The sequence below is a fragment of the Haliotis rubra genome, unplaced genomic scaffold (genome assembly GCF_003918875.1).
Source record: "Haliotis rubra isolate DU_JTF1 unplaced genomic scaffold, ASM391887v1 Scf546, whole genome shotgun sequence".
NCBI lineage: Eukaryota > Metazoa > Mollusca > Gastropoda > Lepetellida > Haliotidae > Haliotis > Haliotis rubra.
Genome location: NW_025767242.1, coordinates 162,419 through 181,324, shown reverse-complemented (window position 1 = coordinate 181,324; position 18,906 = coordinate 162,419). Strand labels below are relative to the sequence as shown.

Here is an 18,906-nt window from a genome sequence, read left to right as displayed (position 1 = left end):
AGAAGGCTACCAACAACGCTTGGGTGCTGGCCACGGTCAGCATAGGCCATCTCCCACTGTGGAAGCGAGGTCCGCCCGACTTCACCGGCATACGCCGCACTCCGTGCCGCCATGTCAAGCCAGGGCGGACATATTGCTTGGCGACGGTTCAGGCTCTGCTGGACAAGTCCGCCAATCGGCGCATTCCACCGGGAGAGGAACAGGCGGGATTTTATTCCACGTACTTCCTCGTCCCGAAGAAAGCGGCGGGTTCGGTCCGATTCTCAACCTCAAGGGGTTGAATCGCATGCTTTCGAAGTCCCATCCTTCAAGATGGAGACACTGCGCGCCGGTGATCTCATCTGTTCAGCCCGGCGATTGGCTCACGCCAATCGACCTAAAGGATGCGATTCTGCATGTACCCATACATCCATCGCTCAAGCAGTACCTTCGGTTCTCTTTACGACGGGATGTATTACCAATTCAGGGTGCTCCTTCTCGGCATATCGACTGCCCCAAGGGTGTTCACCAAGCTCATGTTAGTCCCAGCTACCCTAGCTCGCCGCAAGGAAGGCGTTGTTACCCTTACCTAGACGACTGGTTGCTCGGAGCACTAACACAGCCAGCGAAATCAAGATGCTACTCACACAGTGATAGACATTCTAACTTCGACTGGGGTGGATCATCAACCTCAAGAAATCCGACCTGGTACCCACCCAGGACTTGGTTTTCTTGGAGCCTGATTCCAAACGAACAAGGATCTCGCTTTCCTTGTCGCCCGACCGGTCACCAGAGTTCGGAGATGGTCTCTTCATTCCTCTCCCAGCCCCAGGCACCAGCACGGACTTGGCTCCGTCTACTGGGCCATATGGCGGCGACGATCTCTGTAGTGTGGCGGGCGCGGTTGAGGATGCGTCCCATACAGCAAGCTTTGGCTGGGCTGTGGACTCACACGGAGGATCTGGGCGCGAGTCTCACAGTCCCCGAGTGGTTGACACCTCACCTTCAGTGGTGGACAAATGTCGGAAATCTCACCAGGGGTTACCTTGGAAATCGGCGCCAGCTCTCACAGTTCAGACAGATGCGTCCCTCACGGGCTGGGGCGTTCTGGGCAGTCTGTCGGCTTCGGACTCTGGTCCGAAGCCGAAGCTCACCTTCACATCAACGTGTTGGAACTGAGAGCTGTGCGGTTGGTATTCGAAGCTTCAGAGAGCATGTCCGCGGGCCAGGTAGTCCGTCTTCAGTTAGACAACCAGGCGGCCATGTCGTACATCCTGAAGCAGGGAGGCACGGTGTCCCCAGCGCCTCCGAAGCGTGGGACTTTCTCCTCTGGAGCGACCAGTAATGCGATTGTCAGGTACTCCCTGTTTATCTCCGGGGCTGGAGAGCGTCGAGCAGATGCGCCTGCGCCGGATCCTGGCCCCGCGCGCGAGTGGATGCTCGACAGGCAGATATTCACAGTAATCTCCCAGTTGTAACGGGTCGTTCGAGGTGGATCTGTTTGCGCCCGGCGGGGCGCATCAGACACCCGATGTTCTGCTCGGATACCGACCCAGGGCTTGGCTGCCGACACCTTCCTGCTGGATTGACGGGCAAAGTGCTCTGGGCGTTCCGCCAAGCCACTCATTCCCCGTGTCCTTTCACAGCTGTCCACCCAGCCAGCTCCTCGGCTACTTGTGCTACTGGCACCGCTTTGGCCGTCCACAGAGCTGGTTTCCGTAATTCTCAGGTTTCTGGCTCAGCCTCCTGTTCTATTACCTTTGGCGAATCGGACATTCTCACTCAGAACGGAGCTTCCCCACCCAAATCCACGGATTCAGTGGGTGGCTTGGCCTCTGTCAGGTCTAACCTCGGCGGGCACGGAATTCCTGCAGCAGTTGCAGACACAATTCTGGCTTCGGCGGGATTCGGCAAAACGCTCAGTAACGAGGATAGGTGGTCCCGCCATGCGCCGCTGGTGTTCAGATAAGGGGATTGCAGATCCCTTTTCTGGCGGATTTAGTCCGGTATTGGAGTTTTTGCAAGCTCGCTTTGGAAGAAGGCCTGGCGGTAAGCTGACCATTCAGCGGCTACTCCACCGCTATTTCCACTTTTCACACCCCTGTCGATGGTGCTCTTCTGGGGCAGCACCCTCTCGCATAGCTTTCGCTGGCGCTGGAACGGATTCGACCTGCTCTCAGGCGAACCAGTCCACCTTGGGATTTGTCGATCGCGGTTCGATTGGCTGTCCGTCCCACTTTCTCACACCTATCGGCTATTTCCATTCAGTTGTTGACCTGGAAAGCTGTTTTCTGGTGGCGGTAACATCTGGTCGGCGGGTCGGCGATTTACATGCTATGTCGTCCGACCGGGCGCTGACTGTGTTTCACACGGATCGTGGTCAGTATTCGCCCTCCCAGATACTTTACCGACCGAAGGTCGATCACGCTTTCCATGTGACAGCTCTATCGAACTTCCTACTCTTACCCAGCCTTCCACATCGGGGACCACTCCTATGAGCACTCACCCGTTGGATGTCCGTGAAGACGCCAAAGTCTATCTCAAACGAACGCGAGGGGATCCGTGACGGGTACCCAGCTGTTCTGTTGTTACGGTGGCGGAAGGCTGGTTCGCCAGCGAAGCAAGCAGACTTTGTCTCGCTGGCTAGTATCGTATTTGTGCCGCTTATCAGGCTAAGGGCAAAGCCTCCCTGAGGGGTTGAAGGCTCACTCGTCAGGGACAGTAGCCGCATCAAAAGCTTTTTGCATCGGGCACTCCCATTGAAGAGATCTGCTCACGCTATTTGGAGCCGCCAAGCACGCTTATACGCCATTATCAGCTCGATACGCATTCCTCGTGTCGCAAAAACTTTGGTCGTATTGTTCTCTCCAGTGGACAGTGTCCTGCCACCCTGACCGAGTGAGTCTTGGTTTATTGGTTTGTTTTGACGCTTACTGTACAATAAGATTCCATTATTGACATGTCTGCTAATGTGAGCTCACTCAGAGAACCTGTACCCCTTTCGATTCTTCACGGAGTTACTGTATCGTTAGTGAGTGGTATTTTGTTTTCCCCACGGTGCTCTCATGAAAGAAGCCACTTAGTGGGTCGGATTTCGTTGATATTCGCATCACGCAGCAATGTCTCATTATGCTAGAGGTCGCCTTTTGAGCACAAATCCTCCCTGTCAGTTCCCCTCCCATAATGCTTCTCGCTGAAGCTTAAACTGGGTCGAAAGTGACAGGTGAGTGTTATGGCGTCTGTTCAATTTTTTCCATGATACGATCGCTATATTTTGAGTGTGCTTGGACAGAATTCCCTCCTCCCTGGCCTCCGGTCTTTGGGAGTCTGTGTTTATGCATAATATGTACCCCAAGGGATCGATCTCTCTGAAAAGAATTAACCAAACCTGCAGAGGTTTTCAATTCTTTGAAGAGAGTCGCCCTTGGGGTAGGGGCCTCCACCTCCCCGCAATTCTGTTCACTGATAAGAATTCAGCAGAAGGAATGATGATACGGGTCTAGGAGCCTACCCAGTTGAGCGATGCTTAAGGGAGGTAACTCCGCGAGGTAGGGTCCGTGATAATAAATAAAAGAGTTTATTTATTGTACAATCTTTTATTCAAAAACATTGATACAACTGTCACAGGACATTTTTCAGCCGGAAAATGCATAATATGTACCCCAGTTTCTGCTCCTTACTTCAAAGAAAACATTAAGTGTTCTTTGACTGAAATATATGCAGCCTCAAACAAATATCCCTGATCTATCCCACTCTGAAAATTAATTGGGGCGGTGGGGTAGCCTAGAGGTTGAAGCGTTGGCCTCGTCACGCCGAAGACCCGGGGTCGAATCCCCTCATGGATACAATGTGTGAAGCTCATTTCTGGTGTCCCCCACTGTGATATTGCTGGAATATTGCTAAAAGCGGCGTAAAAACCAAACTCACTCACTCACTCACTGAAACTTAATTGCATGTTTCTCCTAAGTGTGAGATATTCATCTCCTTAGGAAGTCTGTTTTAGAATATAGAACAAAAGATTACCCATTCTTAACTATCCTCAGAAACAAATTCTGTTTGGTGTACTCCTTTACAAGAGTTAGTATTGATTTGGAAATTGTGCTCAGCTACTCAAACAAACCGTGTCTGTGTGTGTTCCAGGAGGAGGTAGATCGAAGCCAGGTGATGGTGATCTCCGTGAAGGCCATCACAGCCCTCCTTCTGCAGTCAATCCTCATCCCAATTGCCGGTAACCCTGGCAACAGCATGTTTGAAGTCCAGCCCAGAGATAAGCCCCTGGCCTTCCTGCACACACGGTATGTTTCTCTTCTTTTACGCCATCACCTTTAACCTCTGACATGTCCTATGAACTCTTCACACCACTTGGTGACATGCCCAGTGAAGATTCATGTTCAAATTGGTCTTCAACATGATATGATATGATGATGATATGATAGGATATTTATATACGCACATATCCACACAACTAGTACATGCTCAAGGCGCTTGAGTGTTCCCTGGGGAGTATTCAACTCATGAAGCCTGTTAGGTGCAGCGAGTTATCACTCAGCCTCATCCTCACAAGGGGCGGTGGGGTAGCCTAATGGTTAAAGCGTTGGCTCGTCACGCCAAAGACCCGGGTTCAAATCCCCACATGGGCACAATGTGTGAAGCCCATTTCTGGTGTCCCCTCGCCGTGATGTTGCTGGAATATTGCTAAAAGCGACGTAAAACCAAACTCAGCCTCATCCTCACAAAGTACCCATTTGCAGCTGGGTAAACTGGAACACATATAGTCACAGTATTTTGTCCAGTGATACTGCACGTTACTGAACTAGGTGTCTGCACGTGTTCGTGTGTCCACCATCTGGTCACCTATCATCGGATGAATGGGTTCTTTTAAGTGCACAGGGTTGTGTACTGCACATTAGGGGTTGTGACAACACTGAAAGAGCCTGCAAGTAATGTTTGCTCCAAGATTTTTACACCCGGTCATAAGTGGGGATCGATCCAGGCACCTTTGCTTACAAGTGCGGTGCCTTAGACAGCTCGCCGACAACACTTGTTGTATGAGGCGACTAACAGGATCAGTTTATCAGGCATGGTGACGTGGTTTATTGCATGTCATTATATCTTATTTTCAAAAGTCAGTGCTCATGTTGTCAATCACTGGATTGTCTGCTCCAGCCTTTACACAGACTGCTCTGTTACAGGTGAAATATTGCTATTGTGGTGGTGTTAAACAAAACATAAACAAATAAGATGGCACAATTTTGGATGGGTGTAAATATGCCATGAAGGTGTACATTATTGCTCATGCTTCCAGTCTACCCGTGAAGATCCGGGTTAGAATTGATCTTCAGTAACCCATGCTTGTCGTAAAACTGGCGACTAACGGGATCGTGTGGTCAGACTCGCTGACATGGTTGACAGATATCATTGTATCCTCATTGTGTAGATCGATGCTTATGCTGTTAATCACTGGATTGTCTGGTCCAGACTGGATTATTTACAGACCGCCGTCATATAGCTGGAATATTGTTGAGTGCAGCATTAACAACAACCACGCACGCACACCATGCTTCCAGTCTTTTGTTTTTCAGGCTCAGACTCAAATATTTGCCAGCCACTATCATGCATCTGATTCTGGCATTAAACAAACAACAACTTATCTCTGACGTGACTGCTAACAATGGACATGTGGTCTAATCTCTGACGTGACTGCTAACAATAGACCAATAGACATGTGGTCTAATCTCTGACGTGACTGCTAACAATGGACATGTGGTCTAATCTCTGATGTGACTGCTAACAATGGACATGTGGTCTAACCTCTGACTGCTAACAATGGACATGTGGTCTAAACAATGGACATGTGGTCTAATCTCTGGCGTGACTGCTAACAATGGACATGTGGTCTAATCTCTGACGTGACTGCTAACAATGGACATGTGGTCTAATCTCTGGTCTACATGTGGTCTAACCTCTGACGTGACTGCTAACAATGGACATGTGGTCTAACCTCTGACGTGACTGCTAACAATGGACATGTGGTCTAACCTCTGACGTGACTGCTAACAATGGACATGTGGTCTAACCTCTGACGTGACTGCTAACAATGGACATGTGGTCTAACCTCTGACATGTGACTGCTAACAATGGACATGTGGTCTAACCTCTGGACGTGACTGCTAACAATGGACATGTGGTCTAATCTCTGGCGTGACTGCTAACAATGGACAATGGACTAACAATGGACATGTGGTCTAACCTAACAATGGACATGTGGTCTAACCTCTGACATGTGACTGCTAAACAATGGACATGTGGTCTAACCTCTGTGTGAAACAATCATGTGGTCTAATCTCTGACGTGACTGCTAACAATGGACATGTGGTCTAACCTCTGACGTGACTGCTAACAATGGACATGTGGTCTAATCTCTGACGTGACTGCTAACAATGGACATGTGGTCTAATCTCTGACGTGACTGCTAACAATGGACATGTCGTCTAATCTCTGATGTGACTGCTAAGCAATGGACATGTGGTCTAATCTCTGACATGACTGCTAAACAATGAACATGTGGTCTAATCTCTGACGTGACTGCTAAACAATGGACATGTGGTCTAATCTCTGACGTGACTGCTAAACAATGGACATGTGGTCTAATCTCTGACGTGACTGCTAAACAATGGACATGTGGTCTAACCTCATTTTGCAACTTTTGCAGGTGTGGCAAGAAACTGTCAATGATTCGTGGTCTGATAGAGCAAGAAATCCAGAACCTCTGTGCTGCCAGGTAGGTTTCAAATAAAGAATTCAAGAATCTGTTGGCTGCCAGGAAGGTTGCAGATAAATAAAGAGTTGAGGAATCTGTTCCGCTGCCAGATTATGGAGTGTTGGCACATGCCACAGATCATCTGAATGTTGGAGAGCATTGTAGAGACTGATATCATTCTAACTTATTACTGTAGATGAATGAATTTGTTTTTTGAGAGGTTAACACATTGGTTTGAGATTAGATTAAATGGCTGACCTCAAGTTAAACAACTTTAAAGGACTGGGTTCCAGAGCTCCAGATAAGATTTAACTCATGTGGGTACTGTACCACTGTATTTTTTTCGAGTGGGTATTATGAATGTTGAGTGGGTATTTCATTTTCCGTTACCCACTGCTTTCAAATATGTGCGTATTTCAGTCATTTTACTCACCTAAGTATTATGTGACTGAGTAAGTTTACTGAGCAGATATGTTCTGCCTTATGTCGTACCTAATCAAAACCAACTTAAATATAATGGAAATGATTACATAAAAAATCACTCATCCTATACTGACCGTACAACACTTGTCCTATACTAACAGTACAACTTGATAGCAATCAATGTCTTTTTCATTACGCAAGCAATTTTTATAAATATATTCCGTACGCATTTGTTTTAAACTTTTTGCGTATCTAACATTTTAAATGCGTAATTGGTACGCAACAATTATTTTTCAATGCGTAATTAGAAATTTTATATGCGTATTTTACCTGGATACGCAGCTTATCTGGGCCTCTGGGGTTCTACATTGACAAACTTTATGGTTAACAACTTGTTTTATTAACATTTGATACAGATCCTTGTACTGTTGTCAAGTAGTTTTGTCAATATTGTACTTCTCAACATCTCAAGTGTCACTCAAAGAAATGACTGGGTTCTATCTTCACACTTTCTATAGTGTACCTTGTGTCAGTCTAATCATCTTGATAAATCTTTAAGTCAGATGATGATGAACACATATATGCTTGTATTAAGTATCACCATAATACAGTTGTGTAGTGAACATGTTTTTGAGGGTGAATGTCCTATACAAATGTCCCTTATTCCTTCAGACCAGATCGGCAGTCTCACCATGCGTATGCTGGTTACCGTCGACGAACAGACTCTCTACACTGTGATCTGTTTGAGGACAACCTGGAACGTGAGACAGGGATGGAAGACTTTGGGCTAGGACAGGTATGTAGATATTTCAGGGCTGCAGATTATTTTTCAGGTCATTGATTATTTACTCACATCTTTGGGTATTTAAAACACTTATACTCCCATGGGTACCATTGGTTTGCTGTTCCTTAACCAATGAGTAAACCTTTGCTAGAAAAGATTCTAGATAAGTTTCATGTGACTTCTTTTTTGCATCCAGTGCTTCCCTACATGTGTCTCATGTCGCAATACCAATGTATATGTATATGGGGTCCCTTGTTACATTATTACATGACCCATGAAGATCCACGTTAGAATTGGTCTTCAGTAACCCATGCTTGTCGTCAGAGGCGACTAACGGGATCGGGTGGTCAGATTCGCTGACTTGGTTGACACATGTCATCGTATCCCAATTGTGTAGATCAATGCCCATGCTGTTGATCACTGGATTGTCTAGTCCAGACTCAATTATTAACAGACCGCCGCCATGTAGCTGGAATATTACTGAATGCCACGAACAAACAAACAAACATTATTACACACTAAATGATTTTGTATTGTTTGTTGATACCATCTGGTAAGTTATAACTGGTAGATTCAAAACCTTTCTACACTCACTCACCCTAACACAATAATGTTGTAATAGTGGCACAACTTTTCGCAATAGTATATCAAAATTGTCTCAAAGAGCTAGCCATCAGTATCAGACCCTTTACCACCATGTTCTGCATCCTTGTCCAGATCTCCCTGGAAGCCATATGGTCAGTTGTGGGGACACTTGAAACCAACATGTCTGAGTCAGACACGACTGACTCAATGGACAGTCCGCTCCAGGAGCAGGTGCGAGCCAACATTCCACTCTCTCCCATCAAGTCGCAGGAGAGGTCAATCACGCTGAGCGGCCTGGACATCCACTCCTGCCTGCAGTTTCTCCTGGAGCTGTACACGCCATGGCTGGCCTGTGATTCCAACTCCAGACCACCTCTCATGCTCATCAACGCTGTCGTTGAGTCGGTAAGACCAGGATTGCATAGCTTCCATCACTGTTAGGGTTTAGTTCATCCCCATTGGTATATACTATAAGTATATATACAAGTGCAGATATAGCTTATGGAAAGTAGATGTCCACAGTAACTTCTTTGTGTGGCATTTCTAGAAGTATGGGAGTCAGATAAGGACAAAGCGTTATGGATGAACAACTATATTCAGGTGATGCAACGTTTCGCTCCAGATTCTTGTATCGTCAAGCAAGTGATAACGATACAAGAATCTGTATCAAAATGTCGCATCACCTAAATAAAGAAGTTGTTCATCCATAATGTTTGTCCTTATCAGGTGTGCACATTGTTATTTGGAAATTCAGTTTTAATAGTTGTGTATGATGTTCAAAATAGATCACAAGACACCTGATGTATAATAGTTACTCGAAACATGCTCTGTCACTTCTTGTCATTTACCAATTTTTCTGCATGAATCAATGATGTAACAGAACCTTCTTCTGAAATAACATCCAAGGGCTCACAATGTATTATGAATTTAATCTGAGTTTTTACAACAGTCAAAGATATGTGGGCAGTGAAGAGTATGAGTGCTGACAATCAGAATGATTTGATGGTGTGATGACACATACTTTATTGAATTAGTCCATCTGCTCTTCCTGTCATGGCAGGATCAAGGAACTGAAGATAAAGTTCATTTGTAGATCGTGCACCTTTCTGACTCCTATAATGTTAGATTAATGAATGCTCCCCCTAAATCACCTCTTGAATAATTGATTAATGAATACTCCCCTCTTGAGTTTGTTGCTGTCTGACGCCTGTAAGAATGAAATAATGAATGCTCCCTTCAAGATTGTGTGCCTGTCATACCTCATCTCTGTATTACTGTAATAATGAATGCTCTCCTCCAAGTTGTTAGCCTGTCTTACCTTGACTCCGTAGTAATGGAATAATGAATGCTCCCCTCCAGATTGTGTGCCTGTCTGACTTGTTCATGGAGCGAGAACAGTTTGAGCTAATGCTGGACACACTGTTGGATGTCCACAAGACACACCCCTCAGAGGATGAGCTTGTCACTCAGTATCTCAATGTCGGCATCTGTAAAGCTGTTGCTGTGGTCGGTGCAGTGAGTATTGTTGTTGTCTCAATAACGCTGTTCTCTTTAAGTGACTGTCACGTGATATTTCAAATTACGGTATTGTAAATGGGCTTCTCACAAAGATTTTCATCAAGAAATGATTTCAATAGTAAATTTCATTTACTCCACTCATGACCAGTCCTTGAATTGCCCAGGGCCTTGATTTTCTAAGCTCTCTTAGTGCTAAGATAGTCGTAAGTTAATGTTAAAGTATGGCACTTACGACTCTCTTAACGCTAAGAGAGCTTCGAAAATCTAGGCCCAGGGCACTTATTCTCGAAACTTTCGAAAGCCCTAAGAATTCTTAACTTGATCGTAGCCAGTGTGTTAAGAATGGGCTTAAGAAGTCCGTAGGGCTTAAGAAGTTTCGAGAATAGCTAGCCTGGTTTTAAATGTGTTTTGTATTTTGTGTTTCTTTAAAATATCTGAATATGTCGCCTCTTGTGCAGTGTTAATAAATTGTTAGTCTTGTCGGTCTTGCAGTAAAATATATGGTATACTGCATTTATATTGGGGTAATCAATATTATATAACACAGTCCTAAATTGGTTTGTGTCCACCTTTCATTTCCATAACACTGGACAGATTGATTTGTTTTAACATATCTCAATAATAATCTTTATGAATTGTTTTCTTGCCGTGAAGATTTCACTTAAGAACTTTTCTCTTCCTATTTAACCAGGATAGCTCCATAGCCGAGAGAGTCGTGAAGCTTATTGATGTTGGTCTGAAGAGCACACACCTCCCCAGCAAAGTCTCCACATTACATGGCATGCTTCATTTACTAGAGGCTAACATTGCTGATCTCACCAAGAATATACTCCCCTTAGTCACAGACTTCCTGCTCAAGCACCTGTCAGCAGTCAGCAAGTAGGTTCATGTTGTCAGGGGGGTACTTAGGCTTGTTTCAATACTGTTGTCGATCTCAGTGTTTTAGGCCTGACTGAAAACAAAGGAATACTTTTATGTGTATTTTTGTTTTATGGTTAATCCTGCTCTTAACATGGATAGTATATGTTTAAGTACAAGATATTGACTGTATATGATTCTGAGTTTGCATTGCCTCATTTTATTGTCGATTATAATACTGTTCTCTGTTGATGGTGTCCTGGTGTATTTGACAATATTCAGTTAGTTTATGGTGTCCCTGGTTAAAGTTGGCTTGACAAGGATTCAATCCCCACATGGGTAAATGTGAAGATTTCTGGTGTCCCCAGCCCATGATGTTGCTGGAATATTGCTTCGGCGTTAAACCAAAACTCAGTCAGTCAGTCAGTCCAGTTTATGAATATTCTAGCCTTGTTCAACAGTTTAGATCTTGTGTCGCTGTCATGGTTTATTGTGTCAATATTATGGCTTCTATCACTGCTCATTCTGTGTTACTTGTATTATGTTTCAGTGCCTGCATCACAAGTCAGCAGTTTGAACTGACCATGTGGGCTGTGGCATTCTACGTGCTGGAGAACTACCATGATGATCTTCGTGATGCAGAGTTTCCTAGCAAAATGCTCTCGGTGGGTATGAGTATTTGATCCTGAAAATACGTTGACAAAAAGTACTTTACTAGGGGAAGCCTTTGTGAACAATAGTTTTACCAAATGTTTCTCAATCATTAGACCTGTTACTTATTACATGTTATCTACAGTGTTGATTTCTTGCATCTTGGGGGCGTTGGGGTACAGTGGTTAAAACATTTGCTTTCCATTCTGAATACCTGAGTTCGATTCCCCTCATGGGTACAATGTGTAAAGCCCATTTCTGGTGTCCACCTCCGTGATATTGCTGAAATATTGCTAAATGTGGCATAAAACTTAACTCACTCTCCCACTTTTTCACTCACTCACTCCTCACTCACTCACTCACTCACTCACTCACTCACTCACTCACTCACTCACTCACTCACTCACTCACTCACTCACTCACTCACTCACTCACTCACTCACTCACTCACTCACTCACTCACTCACTCACTCACTCACTCACTCACTCACTCACTCACTCACTCACTCACTCACTCACTCATCCCTCCTCACTCATCCTCACTCACTCTTTGGCTCCCATCCCTACTAATAGCAGGTCTTACAAAAGGCTCTTCTGAGGTTGCAAGGAGGACACATATTTTGACAAGTGATAAATACCCTGAATATGAATACACAAAAATTATTCCAACACTGTTTGGTTTACAGTAGGTGCTGTTATACATACCACACGTAAAACTTTGTAAATTACATGCCCATATGGGTACAAAGTGTTAGACCCATTTCTGGTGTCCCTTGATGTGATATTGCTGGATTATTGCTAAAAGCTGTGTAAAACTCTTTCAGCTTGCTGTGAGCACAGCATCCGGGAGTGAGGACAGTGTTTCAACAGCCGTGTTCCTCACGATCATGAAGGGAACAGAGCGCCTGCTGTTGACTGATGTCCTCTCTCGGGGCGACATGGAGACAATCATGAAGTTGAGCATGGACAGGTAGGAAAGAATTGAATCTATTGAATAACATTTGTTAAACCATTGTGTATATGTCATTGTGGGTAGTCTAGTGGTGAAAACATATGACCTGGTTTGGTTCCCGACATTCATACAAAGTGTGAAGTCCATTTCTGCTGTGCTCCACAAAGATATGGCATGAATATCGTCACAAGCATTATAAGATGATACTCACTTTCACATTTCAGAAAATATCAATTGCGTAACTTGGTTCTACATTTCTTGCATCTACATTCCAGGTTGTGTCTGCCGAGTCCCCAGAGGGCGCTGGCAGCACTGGGGCTCATGTTCACCTGCATGTATTCAGGTAAGTTTATTTGTGTTCAAGACTCATACATGAAGAGATCACTCATTTACTAAATATACAGCATTATTACACATTGTTACACAAAGCACATGCTTATGTGCTGTTGGAACTAGTTTTGAAGAATGTTCAAACTCTGAACATCGCTGGGCTTATTCTGTTGCATTGCACAAAGAAATGAAAGATCACTGAGAGGAGCTTGTGCCCATGCGATGACATCAGCATTTTTTCAGTACTCTGCTCCTGGATTTCACTGACTCGCTGACTCGCTGTTTATCTTGCCTATCCACACCTGTTGTATGCATCTGTCTTGTAAGCAGGTAAAACTCTGTGTTTCAGGCAAGCAGTTTGACCAGTACAGCCCTCGTCCTCGTGATGAGATGGAGCCAGTATTCTCAGACAATGGCTTCACATTCGTGTACCAGGACCCGGAATCTCTCATCCTGGCCATGGAGAGGGTCACAGTGCTCTTTGACAGGTGAGATATGTCTGGAATCTGTGTCTTCATGAGGAATCACCACAGTCCTTTCGTCCTCACTGTTTAGCAATTGTATCATGATTACTTGAAACCTAGGTACGTTTTTTTCAGACTTGACATCTTACCCTATTCCTATTATTTAGTATATTTTTCTAACCTTGTACAGAATCAAGAAAGGCTACCCTTATGAGGCACGGGTGATTACACGTCTCCTCCCAGCATTCCTAGCTGACTTCTTCCCACCACAAGACATCATGAACAAAGTGATCGGGGAGTTCCTCTCCAGCCAACAACCCTACCCACAGCTCATTGCCAAAGTCGTCTTTCAGGTAACTAGTCTTGTCTCCTTATCTTTTTTATTGAGGATTCAGAGAATGTTTCTCTTTATTTTTCCGTTAATAATAGTGAAAATGTTGTTAATCTTTCTTTCAGTGTAAATCAAAATGTTTCTATTTTTAGATGTTACCTATTCTAGGAGTGCTGTTTTGTTTCTAGTACAATGAAAAAATATTGACATCATGTTTATGAATTTATCCTCCTGTACTGAGTAAAGATTGAAACAATTCATGATTTAGGTTTGACTTAATTTGATTATGTTGTAGGTATTCAACAACTTACATCAGCAGAACCAGCAGAGCCTGGTGAGGGACTGGGTAATGTTGTCGCTTTCCAACTTTACACAGCGATCACCTGTTGCCATGGCAATGTGGAGTCTCACCTGTTTCTTCATAAGTGCCTCCACCAATCAATGGCTCAAAGCTTTGTATCCTTAAGAACAGAAAGAGTGAAATAGTTGTATAGAATTACATACTCATCAAATTTGCAAAACAGAAACTGCTGACTGGCTTAAAACTCATACATTCTACATTTACATTTGAAGTTAAAAGTTCACTCAGGGTTCTCCTGGCATGACTTCTTAATGTTTGTCAGATCTTGCTGGAGACTCATCCATCCAACCAACCATCCTACCAGTCATCCTTCCTTTCATCCATCCATCCATCCATCCATCCATCCATCCATCCATCCATCCATCCATCCATCCATCCATTAGTTCATTCAACCACCATCCATCCATCCATTTTCATTCATTCATTCATTCATTCATTCAACCATCAGTTCATTCAACCATCCTCTCATCCATCACCCATCTTTCTGTTCACCCATCTAACCATCTATCCATCCTCCCTCCCTCCCCTCATCCATCCATCCATCCATCTCCATCCATTTTATTCCATTCATCCCATCAGTTCATTCATTCCTCTCATCCATCATCTCACCCATCCATTCATTCATCCTCCATCATTCAATCCATCCATCATTCATTCATTAATTCATTCATTAAACCATCCTCTATCAAACCATCCTCTCATCCATCACCCATCTTTCTGTTCCCCTAACCGTCCATCCATCTATCCATCCTTCTATCTATCCACCCATCCATCCATCCTGTAATTTGGCCAAAATACTGAATGCTGCCTACAGCTGTATTTGACTTATATGTACTCTATGTTTCCCTTAACCTTTGACCTCAGATTTCCACATGTGATTGGTCGGATGGGTAAGATGGAGACGATAGACAGGAAGTTGTTCTGTCTGGCAGCCCTTGACTTTAAAAGCCAGCTGAACGAGGACCTCCATGTGTTTGTGTCGACATTCCAGGCAGTGGCACAGCCAGACTCCCCGTATCAGGATCTTGTCAAGTGCCTCACATAGCACCTGGACATGTGGCACAGCCAGAATCCCAGTACAGGATCTTGAGAACGATCTAGCATCTGGGAGGTGGTGGCACAACTCAAATCTGATACCAAGGCCATGTCAACTGCCACAAACAGCACCTGGAAGCAGTGGCACAGTAACATGATCTTGGGAACAGCCTTGCACAGCACCTTGAATCTGTGACACAGCCCAAACCCTAGTACCGGGATCTTGTCAACTGCCCCAAACAACACCAGGAGTGGGTCGCAGCGTAAACCCTAGTACCAGGATCTTGGGAACAGCCTTGCACAACACCTGGAGTCCCAGTTCCCAGTACCAGAACAGCAGTTGTTGACAGCCAGACGCCTAACTGGAGGTAGTGGGACAGCAGAACTACCGGTACTAGGATCTTTGGAACAGCCTCACGCCTAACTGGAGTCTGTGGCACAGTCCAAAGGATCTTGTCAACTGCCTCACATAGCACTTCACACTGTGTCAAGCATTTAATGTAAAGTTTTAAGTGACTCTTTTTTTGCCATACGTTAATGCAGATTAAAACTGTAGCATTTCTGTTATTGTAGCCATTTATGTATATTTTTGTAGTGGACCAAAGCTTAATGTGATATCAACACTAGAACTACTGGTGGTCTAGTTATTGTGGCGGCCAGACAGGCAGGGTGGAGTCCGGGACCAGAGGCATGCTGTGAAGGGTCTGTGCGAACAGTTGCATCTAAAGGATGTCATGGCAAAACATACACGTATTATTATGTACAGTCGTGCCCTGTTTATCCGAACACTTGTGTTTTTCTTGAAATTGTTCGGATAAACAAATTTTCGGATATCTGAACCGAGGACCATATGGAAAAAGACAGACAAACACCGGCCGGCTTGTAACCCTTGTTTCATGTTAGGGCACGCAAGGCCACTCGGTAAAATGCGCGTGTAAACATACTGACAGGTGCTCAGCAATCCGGATATACGAGAAAAAAATGCATATGATTTAGCATTTGGTGTGTGAGAATGACCGTCCGGTTACGGAAACCGGATTTCCGGTTAAGTGAGTAGTTTTACAACGTTGTGAATTCGTTTTAATGAATTTTCATTCGGAAGGCGAGTTTTCCGGATATCTGAGGTTCGGATAAACGTGGCACGACTGTATATGATTTTCATAGTTTTCATATACATAGTTTAACATCATAGCAAAGTGTGACCCTAATGAACAAGCATGTTGCAATGATAGTCCGACAGATGGTACGGGATTTAGTGAGGTCACATAGTACTACACACTTGTGTGACAAGTGTAGGAATCCCTGTCAATCTCTGTAATCATGATAATTAATAACATACGCTAGACTTAAATAATTAAGCAAAGTTGCCAAAAGAAGCGCAGAATATAAGAAATTAACAGAATGTAACATGAAAAGGAAAGCGTCAGTCCTAATGTGTATGATAGCAGTGGTTTGTCGATTGATGAGGTTCAAGCCTGTGACTCTTGGCAAGGATTTACGGAAGCCGTATTTAGACAGCTTCATTACCAGAAACTGCATGATAGCCAGACCATCTGTTTTCTACTCACCATGACCAGTAACTTATGTATTGATGTGTTATAAATGTAGGCTTTAGGTTGTTATGCGCATATCATATTGCAGTCATACAGCTTAAGTAGGTGATGCCACTTTACGATACTATTGTAAAACATGGCAAACAGTTCAGTCCTCGTACACGTCAGTGTATTGTGGTTTGATACGGCAATTCTGACAGTGTTGTTGTCAAACCTTCATACATCACTTTGTTCCTCTGTCACCTGTCAATACATATAGAGGATACTAAACAACCTTCCGTGTAATACCAATTTTATTGAACGAGTTAATGATATGGTATCAAACGAGCGAAAGCGATACTAAATCTTTCACGAGTTTAATAAACATGGTATTTCACGGAAGCAAGTTTAGTATTCTGTTTATTACTCTCCAACATAACTGCCTTCAGTGTGATGACTCTCATATCAATTTTCCGCGAGTCAAGCAAGGTCTAATACCATTACGACAGGCATTAGCATTGTGACGTCATAACTGTAACCATTATGACGTCATATGTCTACCGGTATTACACTAGTATAATGTTTCCGTAAAAATATTACACTGCAGTATCTTCCACGGGCGAGTAATAAACAGATGATAGAGTGTTTCAGCGATCTGTGTCTTGTGCGTCAGGTCATTGATGAGCAGGGTGTAACTCATGGAAGTCAAATGAACCCATCTCTGTAATGAACACTGTGCCAACACTACCATTTCCTATTATTTAGCAACGTGTGGAGTGACTGACTACACGATTAGGACGAGTTTGTCAATGTATTGCCTGCGTTCGCTGATCTGAACACTCACTGGTTTTGCTCTTGCTGGGACAGGGCCATGGCTTGGTATATTGTGTGAAGTGGCCATTTGTATTCCTGGATGATGGAGGAAAGTAGTGAGGATGACATTGAGGATCGGTGACATGTCAGAGCAATTCTCACCTTCTGCAGTGGAACACTGGCCATCTTGTTTATTTACTGGTTTGCTCTTGCTGGGACAGGGCCATGGCTTGGTACATTTTGTATAACAGCCATTTGTATTCCTGGACGATGGAGGAATGCAGTGATGATGACAGGTTGGCGACATCTCAGCGCAATTCTCACCTTCTGCAGTAGAAGACTGGCCATCTTGTTTATTCACTGGTCTGTTCTGAATGAGTGTCAGGCCAAAGTGGTCAGTTCCAGTTTGCCAGAGAGTGAAGTCGTTAAGCCCCTTATTATTACTGATGTTAAGGGTAATAACTTTTTTCTCAAATTGATCTCAGAGAACAAGAACAGGTATCTCAAGGTGTATGAGAACTAAGTGTAAATGTACATTTTGATGTATTTTAATGGAGATGTGTGCAAGCTTGCGTGTTTTGATCCATGTCTTATAACAAAGGTGGATGTACAGAAGTGATCTTTCAATATGATTCCAGGGAGTGCTGTGACCTCTGTAACAGTTTGGAAAGTGCATAATAATCTCTTGGTTGTGGCTGAAATATTGCTGATATACCTAAAGGCAATATCACACCTTCCCAAGACTGAAGTAAGAAAGACTTAGTAATTACTTTTGTAAACTAAAAAGGTATAGGTTAGGGTTCAAATCCAGGTTAAGGAGCCTTGTCATGCATATTTAACACTTTCAGTGAAAAAAATATTTCAGCTTCATTTAAAGGCTTGTTAATGAATTTGCTAGAACAGATAACTATTCATCACCTTTTTAGCTCAAACAATGTAATACACTGTGATTGTATATATTTGTTACATGGTATTTAAGTGTCATGTAGGTGGTACCTGTCACATCAGCTCAGAGGGAGCTTTGTACTGTGAGTGGAACATAAGTCAGCTGGTGTGGGCAGTGTTGTGAGTGGTTGGTGTGACTATGAACTGTGTTGTGGAGCATCCAGGGTGATCTGATTCTAGGTATATGTGATGTAATGTACAAAGTTTCCCTTGTATGTATTACAGCACCTACTTTAAACCTAACAGTGTTGGAACCATTTCTGTTTAGTCTTGTTCAGGGTATTTATCACTTAAGGTATTGTCAAAATATATGTCCTCCCTGCAACCTCAGAAGAGCCTTTTGTAAGGACCTGCTATTAGTAGGGACAGGAGCCAGGAAGAAAGAGAGTGAGTGTAGTTTTACGCCGCTTTTAGCAATATTCCAGCAATATCACGGCGGGGAACACCAGAAATGGGCTTCACAAATTGTACCCATGTGGGGATTCAAACTCAGGTCTTTGGTCTGACGAGCAAATGCTTTAACCACTGGGCTACCCCACTGGAGCCAAAGAGAATCAAACAGGGACAGGCTCAGGGCATTGATAG

At 44.0% G+C, this 18,906-nt stretch overlaps 1 protein-coding gene and 1 long non-coding RNA gene across 2 annotated transcripts in view; one reads left to right on the top strand and one right to left on the bottom strand.

Annotated features, from left to right (window-relative positions):
* The window catches only part of LOC124253603 (huntingtin-like), a 69,842-nt gene extending 53,942 nt beyond the window's left edge, over nt 1-15,900 (top strand). Inside the window, 13 exon segments of the mRNA XM_046687408.1 lie at nt 4,120-4,274; nt 6,692-6,760; nt 7,835-7,958; nt 8,664-8,936; nt 9,891-10,046; nt 10,741-10,928; nt 11,458-11,572; nt 12,383-12,528; nt 12,786-12,853; nt 13,190-13,328; nt 13,495-13,657; nt 13,931-14,091; nt 14,861-15,900. Of these exon segments, the coding sequence (XP_046543364.1) occupies nt 4,120-4,274; nt 6,692-6,760; nt 7,835-7,958; nt 8,664-8,936; nt 9,891-10,046; nt 10,741-10,928; nt 11,458-11,572; nt 12,383-12,528; nt 12,786-12,853; nt 13,190-13,328; nt 13,495-13,657; nt 13,931-14,091; nt 14,861-15,041 (1,938 nt within the window). The 3' untranslated portion in view covers nt 15,042-15,900.
* On the bottom strand, nt 7,665-18,302 carry LOC124253604. Its single transcript, XR_006892245.1, has 3 exons — nt 18,217-18,302; nt 13,663-13,666; nt 7,665-7,674 (listed from the first exon to the last, which is right to left on the bottom strand). It is a non-coding gene; the product is annotated as an uncharacterized LOC124253604 (long non-coding RNA).
* Between the last annotated feature and the right edge of the window lie 604 nt (nt 18,303-18,906).